The sequence below is a fragment of the Trematomus bernacchii genome, unplaced genomic scaffold, assembly GCF_902827165.1.
Source record: "Trematomus bernacchii unplaced genomic scaffold, fTreBer1.1, whole genome shotgun sequence".
Classification (NCBI taxonomy): domain Eukaryota; kingdom Metazoa; phylum Chordata; class Actinopteri; order Perciformes; family Nototheniidae; genus Trematomus; species Trematomus bernacchii.
In genome coordinates this window covers 2,797,654-2,819,083 of record NW_022987524.1, presented here as the reverse complement: position 1 = coordinate 2,819,083, position 21,430 = coordinate 2,797,654, and the positions used below count along the sequence as shown (strand labels likewise).

The 21,430-nt window shown below is 45.1% G+C and overlaps 1 protein-coding gene across 1 annotated transcript; it reads right to left on the bottom strand.

Moving 5' to 3' along the window:
- Positions 1–11,737: 11,737 nt before the first annotated feature.
- LOC117473301 lies at positions 11,738–13,230 on the bottom strand. The gene is made up of 3 exons (XM_034118820.1): positions 12,909–13,230; positions 12,483–12,656; positions 11,738–12,178 (listed from the first exon to the last, which is right to left on the bottom strand). Exons 1-3 carry the CDS (start codon positions 13,228–13,230, stop codon positions 11,925–11,927), a joined length of 750 nt encoding a protein of 249 aa, XP_033974711.1. The 3' UTR covers positions 11,738–11,924.
- Positions 13,231–21,430: the final 8,200 nt, after the last annotated feature.

Genomic DNA, 21,430 nt, shown 5'->3' with positions numbered 1-21,430 from the left:
GAGTGAGAGACAGAACTGGACTCCTCACAGCAGTGAACTTCAGCACAGGTACAAATACACAAATACACAGGTACTTTAATACACTGATATACATTCCATTAAACAATACTAAATACTAGATCACCTACACATCAGTTAAGTTGAGGGTTTTTTCCATGCAAAAGGTTACATTTAGATGTTAACAAGCAATATGACTTTGTCAGCTTTCTAATTTAATGTATTGAAAGCAAAGATATTTAACACATAGTGAGAACTGCTATTTATCTCTCAATATTGTCTGTAAAAACGTGGTCAAAGTTATTCTTTCAGTGAGACAACAGAGCAAGCTTCTACAGTTGCACTACATTTTGATAACAGTTCAATATTATTTTGATAATAAAATATATTTCAATGTTGATGCATTTCATACTGTTCATTCATAATCTGATTGTCTTTGTAGCTCACTGTTGAAATTTAAAAAAAACATACAAAACATATAAAATAATTATATCTACAGGCCCTAAACACACAAACACACCTCTTTCATAAATAACACAATAATAAGATGTGTTATGTTTCCTGTAATTTTTGTTAGGAAAGGACATGCCTGAAAGACACGACTCAACATTTTCTCCTTCTCTGAGGGTCAAGAAGAACATCCAAGAGGAAAATTAAAAGCTGATGTTATGAGATGTTAAGACCAGTACAGGACATTCACTAAGAAACTACTTTTATTGTGAAAACAAAGTCAGCTGATCGAATGCACCTATTTCCACATCTACACTCCATCAGCTGATTATTTCTATTTGCTTCACTTCATGAGCTTCACAACATGTACCTTGTACCGCAGAGTTTAAAACGTCACAAATAAATGGGGCCAATCTTCAGTCAGATGTGAATGTGTAATCTAACATTTTCAGTAAGAATAATGGACAAAAGGAGTGCAAATACAAATTCAATTTATTGAAATGTGAACCAAAAGTTAATCAAACATGTTTTAAATAAAAAGCACATATGGACAGAAGGTGTAAACCTATTAAATATATAAGTAAACACATGAGTCAAATAAAGTGACAGACAAGGCCTGTGCAGTTGGTATCAGCTATGCCCAGCATGGGCTCCTCCATCAGGCCTGGTCCTCCTCGCTGAGGAAAGACCCTCAGTCCTCTCCGTCCAAACCAACAGACTGGACGTCCATCACACGGAGGTTTCTACCTGAAGTCTCTGCAGCTCTCTGGACACCACGCTGTCTCAATCCGTCCACACTCCACACTGAATATGAGAGGGGAAAAATGAAAAAAATAAATGCTTTAGACAATAAGAAATATAAAGTTGACTGTTGAGTTGCTCAGTTTTTTTAGATTGTCAATACTATTACTGTATAACTAATATCTCAGGTTAAGAGGCACATTCAAATAAAGATTGGTCTTTAAATACATTTTGTCTTTTGAATTGTTTGTCTAAAGTCAAGGATCTAGAACTGGTACTTATAGTTTTAATGGTACAGTCTGGTTATAATGCTGTTTGGAGGAGGCCTCACAGGTAAGAGCACTAACTAGCTATCATCACATGTACCTTAGCTTGACTTAAATGTATTAAACGTATAATTAAGTGATAGCAAAATATAAATAACTAATGTCATGCAAACATATTCATAATTTGCTTGATTCCAGTGTTGCATTTAGCACAATTGCATACAAACGTTAAGGGATTTTAAGATTCTGAAGTATTATGCTAAAAACTCAATAACTTAGATTATTATTTATAGTTTTGCTGAATAGTTTCATGTCCGCTTACCTTAGAAACGTAAAATGTGACGGCAGTGTGCAGATGGGGAGCATGTTAGCTTAGCTTCTTAGCTTGAGCTAGCTCTGTTACTTCCAGCTCGGAGGCAGCAGGTCCCGCCTCGGCTCCGCCTCTTTGCCCTTATTTGGAGCAGGCGGGAGTTAGACTCTGACGTCACTGTCGAGCCGTTAGTGGCCGACTCCGCCTACTAAGGGCTTCTCGGCAACTCTGCAGAATCCTATGGGTGACGTCACGGACCCTACGTCCATTTATATATACAGTCTATGGGTATGAGGCATGCTACAATGGGTGATCTGTTTGGTATTTTGAGCAAAACACTCCAGAGACATGTTTTGTATAGAAATGGCCCTATAATATATTGTTAAAATATAGCATAATAGGTGAGCTTTAAGGCTGAGTTATGGTGATAGCAGATGAACACAAAGCACAATTATGATTAAGAAGGCATGGTACGCCTTCATACGTAAGGTTCATCGTATATGCTCGGGTTGTTATTATGAAGGACATTCATGTACTTTATGAAGTTTGTACCAACAAGAATGGATGGATATGTGCTCTGGATTATGATTTTGGAATGACACTGTAAATTTATACCAGCCTGTTTTATCCCTGCTGCTGTCTCTGCACCTGTAACCAGCTGACTATGATGTCTTATTGGACTGACCCCGTCCTTACCTTTCATTTCTGTGTAAGCACATACACACTCAGAACCTGAATAGAATCAGTAGTCTGGAGGAACAGTAGACAATTAATCCCAGTGACGGTTGTGAGAAGATAAGGGGTAAATGGAGTTTCTAAAATGAAAAGAGGTTAATCCTGACAGAGCAAATGTGTGTGAGAGAAGTTCATGAAGTGTGTGTGAGCCGTATGTTTGGACTGAACATCATGTGCCATAACGATGTCCAGAGCTCTGACTGTACCTGCATCATCCCATCTGCCCCCACCGTGTGGTTCAAGTTATGTTATTATATTGGCACTGTGGGGGAAACTTCTGTGTAGCAATGCAGGAGGAGTCACCGACTCAAAGGAGACAGGGGGGAGCTGGAGCTTTGATGTCAAACACTGATGGGTTTATTTTTGAGCTTCGGCCGGAGGATTCACAAAACAAGTCAAAGAGTCAGAGGATCTGACTTCACGGTAGAGTTGCCACGTCAATTCTGAAGACCTCTACCCCAGACCCGTGTATTTAGTTAGTGCAGAGAGAATAATCAACATTGTGTATAACAAGATAGAATGATAACACCTCTATCAGCTGACGCCAACAGGCAGGAACAGGGAGACAAAACACTGAGAGCACAGCAGCCAAGGTTACAGGTGCCTGTGCTCAGTCAGGACAGTATGAACTGATAAACTGGGTCAAAGTTATGGGCCTTGTGTATATGTTTCCGAAAAACCAAAAAACAACACCGGTTCTTTTTTAAACTTTGTTAATATGTTTTGGATGCATATTGTTCTAGTATTTGTTCAGGCTGTTACATACAATTAGTCTCTGTTGCTACCTGCTGGTGGTGAGTAAATATTAAAATCAGTCAAAATTGACAACCGGTCCGCGATTTTTTTTTAATGTATCTGCAGTATTTACAGTATGGTAAAGCAGTTATCAGGAAAAGATTAGCAGAAGCGTTGAGCACCTGCAGGACTGAATGAAAAATGACGAGCGTGACAGGACACAGTCCTCAGGCCATATGCACACACACATACACACAGGCGAACGCACATACACAGGACACAGTGAATGTGTGTGTCGGATCAGTGTGACAGGCAGTGAATGAAGACGTTTAGCTGGTCAGCCATGGTACAGCTCAGCTGCTGACACCACACACACCACACGTTCTGACTGGGACAGTTGCAGGCGTAATGTAGAGAATGTTCTGTGAATATATGTGTTGGGTTGTCCGGTGCCTTGCTCAAGGCAGGGCAAGAGGTGAACTGGGACCTCTCCAAGTAGCAGTCCACACTCCATATTTAGGTCTGGTCGGGGACTTGAACCGGCGACCCTACGGCTCACAGTCCAAGCCCCTACTAATGGCGCAGTTCCACTACAGCGCGGAGCTCGCTTTAAGCGTGCCGTGTCGTGCCGTGCCCGTTTTTGGTTGCGCTTCCACTAGGCCTAGTAACGGCCCGGCCCGGCCCGGCCCGGGGCCACTTTTTCACCTCTTTTCTGGCCCGACAAAATTGTGGTTCTATCGGGGCCAACAAACAGGGCTGAGTCGGGCTGAGTATGCTAAACTAGAGAGAGGAGCGCTGGCAAGAGGGCTAGAACTACAACAAGATGGACATATTTGACCGTGATTTAATTGTAATACACGTTTCAAAATGATGCCGAAGTAACAACATACTGATACCGGTTAGTAAAAACCATGAATTAATGCTTTGTCAAGTCTGCAGACAGACGGCAGGCGAAAAACCTTTTAAAATTCGTGTTTTTCTAGATGGAGATTGGCTAAGCTAACGCAGTATATGCTCCGACCGTCCACACTCACAACAACGGCCTATACAGACATAAATAAAGCAGCGACTGTATTCACAGTAACAGTCAGTTACTATAGCGGGCCTCTCTGCGATTCACAGAGGGCCCGCTATAGTAACTGAACGAGAGAGTAATGTCAAATGACAGTACAATTGACCAATCATATCTTCCCTCTAAATGGGTGGGTTTTATTATCGCGGACTTTATGACGAGTTCCGCCCGCTGTGAAACTTTTCTTGTTTCCATAGCAACAACAACTTCCTGTCAACAGCGTGAACTCGCCTTCAAAATAAAAGCATGCCAAATTACACTTAAGACATACAACTGCAATGAAAGTAACAAACACAATGCAATATCATTTTCAATGTCAAAGAACACAAATTGGGTTCACAGGTGTTGTTTTGTGTGGTAGAGGGTCGCTGTCATTGATGCGTTTTGCACCCTGGGCCGTTGTTTTGATATTCCGCTGAAGTATACGCTGTGACGTAATAACGTCTTTTTTTCGAGGGAAGGGGTGGGGGTCAGAGGGCCTAGGTATAAAGCTCACGGCTCGCCACTGCTGTCAGTACACAGCTGAGCTTCCATTCCCCATAAAACTGTGTTAGGGGACATGCAAGCAGCTGTGGAGCCGCAAATGGCGAAAAGGGAAGAGCCTCCGCGGAGGTCCTTGAACGCACCGCGGCCACTCTTGCGCCTTAGTTTTAACGCTGTGTTTCACATTAACGGTGAAATGCATTTAATCGGAGCCACTATACCAGGGGCCTCATTTATAACGCCTTGCGTAGGATTCACGTGGGAAGGTTGCTTACGTAGTACAAAGCAAAAAAATAGGTACAGAAAATATCCGACATTTTCCGATTCACAAAACATTGCGTACCGGCGAGTGAAGTGCGTACGGCACTTTCTACGCCTGTTTCCCTTTATAAATCACAATCGACTCGTAACGCCCATATTTGCCTATAAATAGTCAAAGAAACGCCCATTCATTCATTCATTTTGACTGACTGCATGAAGAAGATCGCAGGAAATGACGACCGAACAGCTAAAAAAGACATCTCACACCGTGTCAGATTTTGGTTATTTTGGGGAGGTGGAGATAAATCATATTGTTTGGTGGATGCAGTTTGAACCAGAGTAGCAGCATGGAGGTCGGATCGTCACCAAAATAAATAAATAAGTGGTCCGAATACACATAACCTTCCTCAGGCAGTGTGTTTGTCCCGGAGACAGGAGACCCCCCCTTGATGAGAAACTGTAAGAAATGATCGGGGAATCCCTCCGGAGTGGAGTCATGACGACTGGATCTGAATTATTTTGTTGTATTTGGTGGTTTGTGTTCCAGCTGTCGATCAGCAACTATATATCCATAATCCACCAGTTAAAGGAAATACAACTAATGTGTTGTGTTATATTAGCTGTACAAACAGGCGTTTGTTTAATCATTTTAAGATTGACTTTAATCAATGTTTGAAAATGAATTCTTTATATTTGATAAATGAGAGGTAACATTTTATTTATGGTATTATTTCCACATATTTCTCTCCATTCTTCCTTCTGCCAACGGTGTCACAGTTTCTCGTCTCTCCCGTTGTTGTGCTTAGTGCGTACGCATGGGTTAGAGATTGCGTGGAGGACCGCACATTTTCCCGTCAAGTTAGTATTTTATAAATCGCAAACATTGCGCAGAAACTGGCGTACGCCATTTTTTGAGCGTATATCCCTTTATAAATGAGGCCCCAGGTGAGGTGTTTTCTGACAGCAACAGGCCGGCTATAGTGTCACTGAACGCGCACAGCGCTTAGACGGCACTTCCTGCGGTTTATAACACTCACGTGAGCGCGCCCACCCGCTGCCTCCTATACTGAAGTTACAGCGGGGGTGGCTCTAGTGTGGGACAGTGTATCACAATAGCGCAGCATTCTCCCCTTTGAGGATGAGCTGCGACTTCCCCTCATCCACGTGACCGAGAAAATCGATCCAAAGAGCCCTTCCGTAGACACGGGGGCTCCCAGGAGATCATCACGGTCTTTTTTTGGAAAGTGCCACGTGGCGTGATCGCACTGTGGCCAAGGACGCCCTACACACCCTTGATATTTGCAGCCGCCCTGTCACGCGGCAGCGGGGCAGAGGTTCCCCGCCCAGCCTGCTGCCTGTGGGAGCAGGCTGGGCAAACCGTAACCGGCTTACCGGCTTCGGCAGCAGTGGTGGGGGGAGCGGTAGTCCGACACGTTCCGCCGCCATGGCCATCACCAGGGGGAAGCCCTGGCGGGCAGACATGTACGGCGGACTTCCGTGGATTCCGGACTCGGAAGTGCCAGACACCGATGAGGCGAAGTCATCTTCTTCCTCCTCAGCAAACGGAGCCATAACCCGCACGGCTGCGATGGCGAACGTTGGTGGCGTCGCCTCGGCCATATCCTGGTCTCCCACGTCCACCACCTCAAACTCGTCTTCGGCGTGGTCTGGTCCCAGGCACTCGAACCAGAGCTGGTGGGGATCGGCGCCTGCTATTAAGCCGGGCATGAGGGACAGGCCCGGGTTTCCTCCATTCGCTTGCCTGGAGGTAAGATACTTTTTTTACTTGTTTCGAATGCTTTTCTCAGGTGTTGTCCCGCTCGCTGAAGAGAAAAGGATCACAGTCAGGAGGTGTAGCTGCCTTATATACTGTGCGGCCTGCGCGCGCATTCAGGTAGGCTCACCCTGATTGGCCGGCTACGTTTATGTAAATTCAGTGTGTGAACGCTCGCGTATCATTGTTGAGGAGTAGTACCCATAGAGTCCAGTAGAGGGCGGAGCCTGTGTGAGATAGAACTTTCTTTGTTGCGAAAAGTTCATAATTATGTATTTTACAATGTCCAAAATATTGCAGCGCTTGTGTTTTCTTTCCTGATGTCAATGCTTTGGAAAGAGTAGTTAACATGAAGCCAGCACAATCATCCTGAAACCCCTCCACTGGTCATTTGTGCTGTAATCCATTATATCACATTCCAGTCAGGAGAAGCAAACCAACTAAATATCACTGGGGCACATTTGAAATGTCAAGTTGTAGACCTTGACAGCAGGAACAGTGCCAAGTCGTCTACTGGGTAATCCCTAACACCAACATAGTGGAGGGGAGAGGAGGACGGGTTAATTGGTATTTTGTGGAAAGCAAACACTCGCAGCACCACTGAGGACACACTGTCAACAGAAGAATAAGAGCTTGTTAAAAAACCATGGCAACTGTCACCGGGTTACAAGTAAGTATGGTACCCGATACCGCTGCTTTCCACGGGCAAATATATTTATGGTATACTTGTGTACCTGCTGATCTATGGTAAACACATTGGAGAAGTGATGGCCTCTAAACATTACAACAAGGCTCTACACTGTCAAACATGTTCTAAGAACACTAAAGAGAACCCAGCTAAATACATTTTCTATATATGAACAATGTTCATACTATGAAATGGTTTAGAGGTGATAACTGTAAAATTTGAATATAATATATTTCTGTATTATTGTATAATGTGTAATTACTGTCAGCAAGAGTACACAACATGCTTCTGAACCACATCTCACTTAAATCTAGGTTGACTCAGCCCAACAAACACAGCACCGCCTCCTTTGGTCTTTGTAAATCCCAATGTAATATTAGGTACAAAAGATTTGTGTGACATATAAACATATAAATAATATGGCTAGTATAGTATAGTATACTCTGTGAGGTTAATATGCAGTATGCAGGGTTAGCCACTTTCATTATTAAAATACACATTTATTTTTACAATTGTATTTGTTCTCTTTCCAGATAATAATAATAATACATTTTATTGAAGGGCGCCTTTCGTGACACCCAAGGACACCGTACAATTTGGTAAATATTCTAAGACGTTAAACACAACAGAACATGATAAAAACACAAACAGGCAGTCGAGGGGAAGGTACTAACCATCTGAGAGCGGCATAATTCATGTCAAGTGCTTTTATTTCAAATACAGCTCCTTGTCAACTATGAAATGAATTTTGATCTAGTCTTCATGAAATCTGATGCAGGTAAAACGTGTTTTAGTGAAACTAAATTCTGCTATTCTGAAACCAGAACATTGTACCAAATCTCACTCCATGCAGCTCTCACACATCTTATGGTAGAAGGATACCCTGGAGTGTGTGAAGTACAAAGCTGGCACCGGATCAAACCTGACAGGCAATCTTTAACGCTGTGAAGCCTAAATTACAGCCCTGCTACTGAACGTCAAGGTTAATTCCCTCAGCAAGTGTAATGAGATGATTCCACATGACATCTCAGATTGGTTCTTTGGAGCCCTGCCCACTGAGAAGCCCCCTCCTACACAGGCTTTAAAACAGACACGAAAATGAAACTGGCAGGGCAACATTAAGCAGGAAAATGACTTTTTTTTGGTAAAACTCCTTGCTACTCTGTGTTCTTGTGCTATTAATTATTATGATGGTGATTAAAAATAGACATTGACAAAATGTAAGTACAAAAAGCTCCTTTACATGCACAGCAAGCCAACTGTCGTGTATCTGTGGCAGCCAATCTGCCTTCCCTGCCTCCCCCCCCCTCATCAGTTGAAGGGCCCCCCTTACACCTAACCATCCCCCTAAAACCATCTAAATAACCCCCCCCCCCCCATCACCCTGTGTCTTTTGTGTTCCATGCCATCAGCAGATAACATCACAGGCAGTCGGCTCCTGATTACAGTGATCAAATCATACCAAAGATGTTTCTCTTATTCTCTTTATTTTGCTTTTCAAAATGCAGGTGGAGTTACACTGAAATATGTGTTAGACTGTGTTCATTTTACCCCTCTAGATACAGTATAAATAAGCGTATCTAATCTAATCGAATTTGTTTAGTAAAGCATTGAAATACCTGAAAGGAGTATATTTTTTCACGCCCCAATGCTGGAGTTCCAGTTGAGCAAAGTACCGATGCCCCACGTGGATTTATTCCTCCGTTATACGTCATGGTTTAACCTTGGGTGCTTACAGCAAGGATAGCTGTAAGGATAGCTCCCTCACTTACCTATGTTCTGCATTAGCATTTCTCAGCCACCTTATGGCGCATTTCCACTACACGGTCGGCCTCGGCCACACTCGGTACGGCTCGGTACGGCTTGGCCACGTTGGGCCTTAACAGGGCCGACTCACTTCATGCTGCGCTTCCATTACAGTTTAGGAACTGGGGCAGTTACTATAGTAACGCAGTGTAGGCGGAGCGACGCTGCATACAACTGCCGTGACGTCATCTTCAATGCGACACAACACGCAACAATGGAGGATGTGGATACCATCGTTAAGTTGTTTCTGTGTCTGTGGTGTTTTATCACAGCAAGAAGGAAGACTTTGTTTCGAAAAAGGCGGCTTATAGCAAGACGTAAGAGAGAAGAAGCTCATGGGAGACTTATGGCAATCGTAGAAAGCAGCAGAGACTACTCCGGCACGACTCAACGCTACTCGGTAAGCTAACGTTCGCTAACTAGCAATGTGTTTCACGCTCACTATACGACCAAAGTGTTTCAAGTATTTAATTAATTGTAGCTACCACTTTTACGTATTAAAATATGTATGCTTTTGTTTGTGTATTTCAGACGTTAGGTCGCCGCCGCAGACCATGTGTTTGGATGCTCGACCGAGCTACCGAGTGGTGGGGTGTGATTGTTCCGTCTTTCACACACACTCAGTGGGTGGAAAACTTTAGGATGTCTGACACATACACCTACCTGTGCAACAAACTGCGGCCAGCGATGGAGAGACAGGACACATCATTCCGCAAGTGTATACCTCTAGAGAAGAGGGTGGCCATCGCACTGTGGAAGCTTGCGACCGGCTCAGAGTACCGAAGCATTGGACATCTTTTCGGGGTGAGCAACACAACTGTGTGCCGGTGTGTGCAAGACTTCTGTGCTGCTGCAGAGACTTTGTTAGTGCCGGAACTAATTCGTTCACCAGACCGGGCGAAGTTTGCAGAAATGGCCGACTACACTGAGACGAGGTGGGGGCTCCCACAGTGTGTAGGTGCTATTGATGGATCACACATACCCATCTTGGCACCACAGGAATACCACTGTGACTATTTTAACCGTAAAGGCTGGCACTCCATCATCCTTCAAGGAGTTGTTGATGGTAGGGGACATTTCTGGAATGTGTTTGCAGGAATGCCTGGGAGCATGCATGATGCTCGGGTTTTGAGGCTGTCCTCATTGTGGGAGTTGGCCAGTCGTGGCAACTACTTTCCAGCTTGCACCAGGAACATTGGTGGGGTTAATGCTGGCTACTACATCCTGGGAGACAATGCCTATCCCTTACAAAACTGGCTCATGAAAACGTTCCCTGACAATAGACAGCTGACAGCAGAACATGTGATCTACAACAAGGGCATTTGCAGAGCACGGGTAGTGGTCGAAAACGCATTTGGTAGACTGAAGGGAAGGTGGCGTTGCCTCATGAAAAGGAATGACTGTGATGAACCTTGTGAAATCTATGGTGCTGACATGCTGTGCTCTGCATAACCTCTGCGAGACTCATGGAGAGGCCTACGATGATGAATGGGATGCACCAGCAGCAGCAGCAGAGCCTGGGGTGGCAGTGGCACAAGGTGCAGAGGAGGGGGGCACTGACATAAGAGAGGGTTTGATGCGCTACCTGAATAGCAATTGAAAGATTGTGGGCCATTTAAGGGTAGTGACATTTTGTTTTGTGTTTATTATTACTACATTGTGTTGAACATAAATAAATCTTTTTTTCTCTTTCACATAGATGTGTTTGTCAAATGATTTAAACCAAAAAATGTTATCAGAATTGACTATTTAGTAAATATTAGAATGTCAAGTACCAGTAAGTACTGCCCCATAAGAACATTTGAGCAAATATCAGATCCTGAAAAGAAAATCTCTAAATTAAGCAAATATCCAAGTAAACTAAACAAATACAAATGATGTCTTATCATCCTCTTTCCGTTTTTTTTCCGAAATACCCCCTTCCAGTTTATTTATAAAAGGTAGTTTTCGACTTTAATGTGTCAGTTACCAAAGAATGTTTTAGAGGAGGACCTCAAGCTAGCAAACTATTTCTTGCTTTAAATCTATTCTTCAAATTCCCTTTTTATCTTATGCCCTTTTTCCTAACTGGTGTTTCTTATTGCTTTATAAATTCATGTACAATGTTAGATCCCCAAATGTTATTAGTAGCCTATTTTTATTATTATTTAGAACAAATATAGGCCTATAACTTCAGCCTCAAAATTATGTGCATATGTGCATTTTTTTTTAAAGGTTGGACTAAGACACAATTCTCAGTGATTTTGTTCTGCTGATTTAAAGGCCTTTAATGAAACGTGTACATTTCATTTCTGTTTATCATTGGATGACAAAATTGTGTGTGAGTGGCAACCCAGTGACTTTGTTTACATGGTCCCTAAAATCAGTTGGTTAATCAGATTATGGCAGGAAATCAGACGATGCATTTATCAACAAGAGATAAGATGAGAAGTACTTTATTGAATTATAAAAAAGCCATGGCATTGTACAAAATAAAAAAATGTGTTGCAGCATAAAAAGGCAAGATATTGTACAAAATTTAAAAATGTTGCTGCAGCATAAAAAGGCATGGCATTAAAAAACAAAAAAAAAAAGGGTAAAACATGTACAAGACACTACTGTGGCAATTACAGAGGTTGGTCATCTTCATGAAGAGATGGGCCACGTTGGCTGTTCACAACCTGGCCAAGAGTGCGCAGGAAGGCTATGTTAAATGCCTGCGTTTGAGCGTTCTCCTCCCTTCTGAAGGCCATTTCCTCCTGCCTTGCCCGGACAGTTTCCTCCATGGTCAGCTGCCAGTGCCGATCCACCTGGGCCAGGTGCCTTACATGGTGCCGTTCCTCCTGTGCCAGGTGCTCGTCTCCTCCTCGTTTCCTCTTGCCTGTATGATGATAAGATAATTATAGCAATAAGAATTAGCAATAACAATGAAAAACACAGGACAGGTACAGGTCACACAATGATTGTGAAAGTGAATTACATTATGTCCAGCCTGTTGATAATGAATATAAATATATGTATATAATAGGATGTCACACAAAATTGTACTAGCTGCTTACTAGCTAGTTACTTGTAACAGAGCACTTCCACACAGTGGTATAGCTTATTTTACTTACTGACGATGGATGATCTAAAGTTTAAAAAAAAGTCACAATTGCAGTCGTTTTGCCATGCCTATTTCTTACCTAGAACACGCTGCGGTGTCGCGATGGCACTCGGCGTTGGTGGTTGAGTTGTCGGGTGTTCGGTTGGGCCTGGTGTCTGGGGTCGAGTTGGGGTCCCTTCTGGATTCGACGACGACGAGGACGGATCACCCATTACTCGGGACTGTTCCTCCTCACTCGAGACAATGGCATCATCTATAACAGCAACATGACTTGTTAATTCCACAAACTACTGCAGCACAATACTAAATAGCAACAACAACAACTGTAGAAAAGAAAAACTGAACGTAAACAATGGCACATGTGGTGGTAGCAAACAATAGCTCTAGCTAATGCTATCTGCCCTAGCTATGTAGCTCTTCGGGGATCCATACAAGCATGGGTTGTAGAACTTAAATGTAAGGATAAAATAGACTAGCAAATAACAGAGCGTTAGCAAAGACTTACCATGCAGAGACTCCAGCAACGCGGTTGCAGAGTCCAGGCCTCCCTCCCTCCCAACGCTGGACGGTCTATGGCCATAAATATCGTCCATCAGATCGAACCACTTCCAGCTTCTCCTATCCGAACCACTCCGGCCGTTGTGGTCCGTTGTACACTGCTGGAAAGTCCTTGAGTATCCGCGTACGGACAACAGTGCAGAGACCTCCTGGAAAACTTTTAGGTTCCGTGTTGTGCCGTCGAGCTCCCGCTGTATTTTATCATCTGCTATAAGATGGAGGAACGTCGTGACCTCGTCAACGGACCACGGTGTGCTTTTTTTTGCCATTTCTAGCTTCTCTGTTTTCAAAAATGCTGCAAGCATCACATTATATGCGACGCTAGGGATGATCAACTCGCGCGAGAATTGTGACGATTCTCTCTGACCAATCAGCAGTCCGCCCAGTTGTTGGCCCGCTAGTGTGGCCTCGATAGAACCACAATTTTCTAGGGCCAGAAAAGAGGGGAAAAAGTGGCCCCGCGCCGTGCCGCGCCAGGACGAGGCCTAGTGGAAGCACAACCAAAAAAGGGGACGGCACGACACGGCACGCTTAAAGCGAGCTACGCGCTGCAATGGAAATGCGCCATTAGTCACTGGTAGTCACACCCTGTTTCTCTCTCACACTCTGTTACACCCATCAGCTCCACTAGTATATAGGCCCCCTTCACTCTCACCTCAGTGCCAGATCATAGCATGCAGCTCTTTCCCGCATTACCTCCCAGATTGCTCTCCCGGTTCCGACCTTGTCTGTCCCTGACCAGCCTGCTTCGCCTGTTCCCTGACCCTGCCTGTACCTGCATCTCCCGTCTTGCCTATTCCTGAAACCCTCGCCTGTCTCCGATCAGCCCTTTGCCTACTGTCTGCCGGTTTGTCTTACACCAGAACTTTTCATTGGAAACAATTTATAATAAAGCTGGTTACCGACTTTCCCTGGTCTCCCGTGTGTTGCATTTTGGTTCTCAGCTCGTTCGTGACAGAACGATCTGGCCAGAAATGGACCAAGCAAACACCGGGTCTCCTAGAGACCGCTTTGAGAGGGTTGAGGATGCCATCCAAAGACAGGAGGTCACGATAGCTACCTTAGCTACCTGGTTTCCTTTGATCTCCCTCATTCCTTGGATGGGTTGATCGAGCTCACCTCTCGGATTGACAGGCGAATCCAGACCCGGAGACGAGACCAGCAGACCACCGCTCGCGACAACGACTTCCGGGGAACCTCGACTTCCGGTTTCTGGGGGATTTCGACTTCCGGTTTCGGCAGAGAATTCCCATCCCTACTCTGACTCACGGTACGGGGAGGTCGAGCCTATGCAAGTGGGTCGTACCAGTCTTACCTCTGAGGAAAGGGAATTACGCCGAAGAGGTAATCTATGCCTTTACTGTGGTCGGGCTGGACATTTTGTTTCCCATTGACCAGTAAAAGGCAGGGCTCACAAGTAATGGGGAGTATACTGGTGGGCCAAACCTCTGAGCTGATCCCCAATCAAAGACCCTTTTGCCATGCTCGACTCCTCCTGACAGGCAAATCTCAGGCCCTGGCTGTGTTTATCGACTCCGGATCAGATGTCAGCATCATTGACGAGGAACTCGCACGGCAGCTGGGCATCCAACAGGTTCAGCTGCCCCAGCCGGTGCCGGCTAATGCTTTGGATGGTCAACTGCTGGGAACGGTGACACACCAAACGACACCGGTCCATATGCTTATGTCGGGGGACCACCATGAGACAATCCAGTTTCATGTGCTACGGTCCCCCCAAATTCCTCTGATTTTGGGGCTATTCGAGGCTCCGCCGCCACAACCCGAACATCGACTGGGCGACGGGGTCCATCTTAGGTTGGAGTCCCTCCTGTCATCAGGTTTGCCTCAAGCAGGCCGCCGCACCTCAACTATCCGTGGATATGAACCTGGTTCCGGATATCACAGGGGTTCCGGCGGAATATATTGACTTTACCGGTGGCCACCGAGCCGCTCGCTAACGCAGCTCGTGGGTTGGGCTCAGAGACCAAACATTTCAGTGATTTCTGCAGTTTCTGGTAACTTCTAATAACGATATAACATTACTTTGTGTGGCTAAAGACGGGTATTCAATGTAAATACGATTGGATATATCGTCAAAGGCTAGCCGACAGACCGACAGACAGAGGCCTGAATCCTACACACTACTGAAACCACAATCAGATCATCTACGATCTGCGGAGGCCTGCTCCCACCTGTAGAGTACGGCTGTACTGAGGAGGATTTTATCCCGGAGACATCGCGGTGAGACGGAGTGGCTCCACGCTTCGGGCTGGGGCCTGCTTCCACCGGGCGTGTGCTGTTGTGCGGAGGAGGATTTGCCGCGGCTGGGGCCTGCTTTCCACCTGTCCTGGTTCTGCTGTTGCGGAGGCCTGCTCCCACCTGTCGTGTGCTGCAGTGTCGTGTGCTGCTTTGCTGAGGAGACCTTTTACCCCGGGGATACCACGGAGAGACCGGAGCGCTTCCACGCTGCTGCTTTCGCCTGTCTTTTGCTGCTGTGAGGAATAGGATTTTTGCCCCAGGATCATCGCGGATACTGTGTGCTGGTCTGGGAAAATGGCCCATATCGGGATTCTGCTGTGCCTGTTAACTGTTCTGGACTATGAGAAGATCTCTAGTCATCCTGAGAAGTCTACTGGATTCAGGTCTGTTCTGCCACCCGCAGTAGGCATCCCCTGCAAAGGATCGGATGTGTTACACAAACAGTTACCGGTTGCCTTGTCGCAGACAATCTGCTCGATAAAATATGTTTGTCTTTTTTGTTTGCCTGCGATGATGGTACTTCAGGACTGCTTCTTAAACTCTAATCAAACTCTCGCAGACCTTTCCGGTGATTCTAAAGTAGATGACAATGTATGTGTGTCGTTTAAGAGGAAAAGATGCCTGTTTTTGTTGTTGTTATTACTGTCAGGAAATGTTCAACCTAACCCTGGTCCGCCCAGTAGTAGTAGTCAGATCGCTACTCCTGCTGATTTTAAAGCTAGGTCTGGGTTGGGTTTCATCCACTTGAATGTGCGTTAGGTAAACTAGATTGTGGCATTTGGGCAAGCTCGACTGACGCTGACGTCATTGTTTTATCAGAAACATGGCTAAATAAATCTATTTTGGCCTCTGACATTGCCTTAAATGGTAATAATGTGTATCGTTCAGACCGGCCTAATAAAGGTGGTGGAGTTGCCATTTATGTTAAGAATAAGTCCTACTCGCCCTAACATTAAGTCCCCTAATAAATCCTCCCTAATTGATCTCATTCTAACTAATGTTCCCTATAAATACTCATCTGTGGGAGTATTTGCGAATGATGTGAGTGACCACTGTGCTGTAGCCACAATTAGGGACACTAAGGTCCAAAAGGTTAAACCTCGCATTATCAGTAAGAGAGACAAAAAACATTTTGTGGAGCAGGGTTTTGTACATGATCTGTTTGGGTTTGATTGGGGAAAAATCGATCTGTGTGCTGATGTAGAAACTGCATGGTCTTATTTGTATCTTGGTTTTATGGAGATCATTGATAGACATGCACCCCTGCGTACATTTAGAGTAAAGGGACGAGACAATCCTTGGTTTTCTGCTGACTTATCTAGTCTCCTACATGAGAGAAACAAGGCCTGGGCAAAGGCTAGGAAATCAGGCTCAGAGGTAGAATGGCTGCGTTTTAGGCAGCTAAGGAATAGCTTCACTTCACATGTCAAAAGTGCTAAGTCTAACTATTATCTGTCAGTTACCACAGAAAACCTAAATAATCATAGGAAATTTTGGAAAGCCATAAAATCGATATCCACCGGTGAGATCCGTAATGAGCTACCTCCGTGCATTACCACAGCATCTGGCTCTATATCAGACAGGGCCACCATGTTAAATTGTTTTAATGAGCATTTTGTGTCCTGTGGCTCTCTGTTTGATTCTGTCACTAACTCTGCTTCTGTGAACACCCCAATCCGTGACTCTGAACAATGTGGTCTGGAAAACCCTTTCAGTTTTACTCCTTTTACTGTAAATGTTGTTCATGAAGCATTATCTAAGTTAGATCCTAAGAAACCGGCTGGCCCGGACAACGTAGAACCTTTCTTTTTAAAGATAGCTGCAGATTTTATTGCTCCACCTCTTACTTCTCTTTTTAACCTCTCCCTCAGAATTAAATTCAGATTGAACATAGTAAAACATTTTAAATTATAGTGTCCGTCCAAAAGAAAACCATTACTTATATTGAAAACCACCCTTGAATGATGGGATAGTAGACTAAAAGCTTTAGGAATCCAAACTATAACATATAATAAGTACCCTATATCAAGATTGATGCAAAACAAGTGACATTTGACCTTTTTAGAGAGGTTTAGCAACAAAAAAAAACACTTCTGGGGTCATTTGGGTGGATTTGCCATATCTCTGGCCCCCCTCGGTTAATTTTGTTTGAACCGTTAGAGCCAATAGAATCGAGGGGAAGTTCCTAAATCCATCTAAACATTTCCATTGAGGAGTGAGAATGATGCGCAAGCAGTTTGCCCAAAACCGGAAGCTGGGTTGTGGCTCTAATAGCAGCTAATAGCAGCTAATATGAAATCTCCGTTTTTGACAAAAATGGAAGGATGGATTATCAGTAATCATTTCAAAGTGACACAGACACATTGGATTAACCTGCAGCAACGTTTTTCTCGTTTTAATGCCATTGAACACAACTTTTGATCAGAAAAACAGCAAAGGTAAGACTATTTGCCGTCTTGGCTCAGTAAAGCTATGCTGTGCGTTGTCTGGGTTTGCCTGAGCTGCCGTGAGTTTTGGTCGCACAGTGATGATACTTATACCGCTAGAATCTGTGGAATCTCAGCTTTCTATATATATCTTGTTTGTGCAGATAAATATTTCTACCGTGAGTTCTATGCTAAGTGCGTTACAATTTTTTCGCTCAGGGCTCATTTAGACGCTTCTTGTGAGACTTGTGTTTTGTTTCGGTAAAAATGGTTCGTATCGTCAGTTAGCTGAGTTTCATCCCGTTAGGTGGGTATGACACATTCATAGTTTGTTAAATGTTAAGAAGCCCTCAGACCAGTGGCGTCGCCTGGCCTGGGCATCCGGGGCTTTAGCCCCGAATGTTTTTTCTGTAGCCCCGGACAATTCTCCCTCAATAATATAATACATTAACCGTGCTTTACGTGAACCTCATCATGACACAAGAGAGGACGGCAGCACTGTAATTTCCCGTGTTCAGTGAATGCAACAGAGGCATGACACCAGACCAATCAGAGAGTTGCATGGAAATAAACGTGTGTCATTCAAGCTCGGCTCTGTGTGTGTGTGTGGCAATAGCGCATGTGAGAGAGAGAGAGAGGGGGAGAGAGGGAGAGAGGGGGAGGGAGAGACCGGTGTCAGCATGGACCGTGTTGTTAGCATCTGGTTAGCTAGCTGCACTAACGGACATAAGGAGCTGTTTGTTCCACAAGAAGCTGGAGGAGAGTCCTCTCCTCTCAGACTGAGAGACTCAGGTGAGCTAAAGGACTCTCTGAGTGTTTAGATAGTTAACTTTAGTCTAAGTTATCTCAGTGGGTCTCAAACGGTTTGGTCACAAATTGTTCAAAAGATTATTTCCGCGGCACACCTTCATATGATCATTATAGTTATTAAAAAAAAGAGAATAAAGGAAAAACAGTTATGAAATACTATATGGCAGTAAAACAAGAATAGAGTTTAAAAGCGGAGTGATTAGTAAAATATCCATAAAGAAAAAGTACATCTGTTTACAGTTCTGCTTCATATGGGTGTTGAGAGAGGTATCCATAGATCTCTTCATTTTGCTCTCAAAGTGCACCAGATTGATGCATTTAACTTCAATATTTAAAAAAAAAATCTTCCCGGGGGAGCATCCCCCCGGACCCCCCACGAGGAGGTGAGCCCCCCACTCATAAAAAATACCACTTTACCCCTGCCTATATGCCGTGAGCTGATTATCGAGCCTTCATTATGGCGCATTTCCACTACACGGTCGGCCTCGGCCACACTCGGTACGGCTCGGTACGGCTTGGCCGCGTTGGGCCTTAACAGGGCCGACTCACTTCATGCTGCGCTTCCATTACAGTTTAGGAACTGGGGTAGTTACTATAGTAACGCAGTGTAGGCGGAGCCGTGACGTCATCTTCAATGAGAACTCCAGAAACACAACACAGCCGTTAGCTGTTAGCACTCAGAGCTCACAGCTCCTCATATCTGTTCAGAAACTCGACAAAAGTTAAACAAGTACAAACCACAGACTGCCTGTGTCATGGTGAATACAGTCGCTGCTTTATTTATGTCTGTATAGGCCGTTGTTGTGAGTGTGGACGGTCGGAGCATATACTGCGTTAGCTTAGCCAATCTCCATCTAGAAAAACACGCATTTTAAAAGGTTTTTCGCCTGCCGTCTGTCTGCAGACTTGACAAAGCATTAATTCATGGTTTTTACTAACCGGTATCAGTATGTTGTTACTTCGGCATCATTTTGAAACGTGTATTACAATTAAATCACGGTCAAATATGTCCATCTTGTTGTAGTTGTAGCCCCCTTGCCAGCGCTCCTCTCTCTAGTTTAGCATACTCAGCCCGACTCAGCCCTGTTTGTTGGCCCCGATAGAACCACAATTTTGTCGGGCCAGAAAAGAGGTGAAAAAGTGGCCCCGGGCCGGGCCGTAACTAGGCCTAGTGGAAGCGCAACCAAAAACGGGCACGGCACGACACGGCACGCTTAAAGCGAGCTCCGCGCTGTAGTGGAAATGCGCCATTATGGCGCATTTCCACTACAGCGCGGAGCTCGCGCTAACAGTCGCTAACAGTCGCGGGTGTACTGTGTGTGTGCGTGTGGGGAGTGTTGCAGTAAAAAATGCCACTGTAGTGCCGCCGCCACTGTGGGCTAAGCCCCGAATGTTTTCAGGTCCAGGCGACGCCCCTGCCTCAGACGCTGTTTCTAACCCTAACCCCCTGCAGCCGAGGAGGCTTTTCAGGACCTCAAGGGCCAGTTTACGTCGGCTCCTATCCTACAAGTACCAGCCCCCGCTGGACAGTTGGTGGTGGAGGTGGATGCTTCTGACGTAGGGGTGGGGGCCATCCTGTCGCAATGTTCTGGTAAGGACCAGAAGCTTCACCCCTGTGCTTTCTTTTCGAGAAGATTGAGTCCGGCGGAGAGAAACTATGACGTGGGGAACCGGGAGCTTCTAGCAGTCAAGTTGGCGTTGGAGGAGTGGCGACACTGGCTTGAGGGGACAGAACTACCATTTCAGGTTTGGACCGACCATAAGAACCTGGAATATATCAGGTCGGCACAAAGACTTAATTCCCGGCAAGCCAGGTGGTCGTTATTTTTCACCCGGTTTAACTTTTTCCTCTCCTACCGCCTGAGACACCTGCGGTATCCCGGACACTATTCTCCCTGCTCCTCGAGTGATCGGTGTCCTCGCTTGGGAGATTGAGGAGAGGGTTAAAACCGATTTGGTGGACCAACCCGGTCCTAGTTCTTGTCCTCCCAACCGGTTGTTTGTGCCTCAATTTTTTAGGGCTGAGGTGCTTCAGTGGGCTCACAGCTCCAGACTTTCCTGCCATCCTGGGATTCAACGTACCCGAGGGATGGTCCTGCCCGGGAGTTTGTGAACGCCTTGCAATCGGCACAAACCCTCTCACCAGGCGCCTGCTGGCCTCCTTCATCCGTCACCAGTCCCGTGTCGCCCTTGGTCACATATTTCTCTGGACTTTGTGACTGGTCTACCACCGTCCCACGGACATACTGCCATTTTGACGGTGCTAGACCGGTTTAGTAAATTGGCTCATTTCATACCCCTGCCTAAGATCCCGTCAGCTAAGGAGAATTTTGTGAACTGATCGGGGCGACTGTCAGTCTCACCTCCGGTTTCCACCCACAGGCCAACGGCCAGACCGAACGGAAGAATCAGGAGATGGAGACCACTCTCCGTTGCATGGTGTCCGATCATCCAACGGCCTGGTCAAAACAACTCCTGTGGGTGGAGTATGCCCACAACACCCTCATCAGTTTCGCCACTGGCCTTTCCCCTTTCCATCGTGTTATTTGAAGCCAGAGGGTTGAGCAGAGTACAAGCAAACTGAGCACAAAATATATAAGGGGGTCAAAATGTTACATTAACTTTCATTAACTGAAAACCCACAGTGTAAGGGTTAAAGTTATGAGATAAAAACGAAATGGACATGTTGTATTAACAAATATTATTGAACCAGTGATTGATACCATATAAAACTGCATTCAAATGATTTTCTCTTTGCTCTCCCCGAGGTTGGGCGGTGAAAACAGTCCGTTTTCGTGATTCTGAACACTGTGCAACGCCCATTTTACCACTTGTCATGTGAATGCAGCTTAACCACAACCTTGAACTGAGGTAATTAATCAAGTGAGAAGCCAGGTCATTTTTTTCTAAACTTTAAACGACAAGACTTCTTCATCCAGGGGAGGGTCCCCCTCATTAGAAAGAAGGCAGCTTT

What these genes read in the sequence shown, in the direction of transcription:
- LOC117473301 (XM_034118820.1), bottom strand. Translation starts at nt 13,230, where the DNA reads ATGGCAAAAAAAAGCACACCGTGGTCCGTTGACGAGGTCACGACGTTC. An exon ending in GTTGCTGGAGTCTCTGCATG is followed by an intron (nt 12,657 to 12,908) that starts GTAAGTCTTTGC and finishes TTGCTGTTATAG; the next exon opens with ATGATGCCATTGTCTCGAGT. An exon ending in GACACCGCAGCGTGTTCTAG is followed by an intron (nt 12,179 to 12,482) that starts GTAAGAAATAGG and finishes ATCATCATACAG; the next exon opens with GCAAGAGGAAACGAGGAGGA.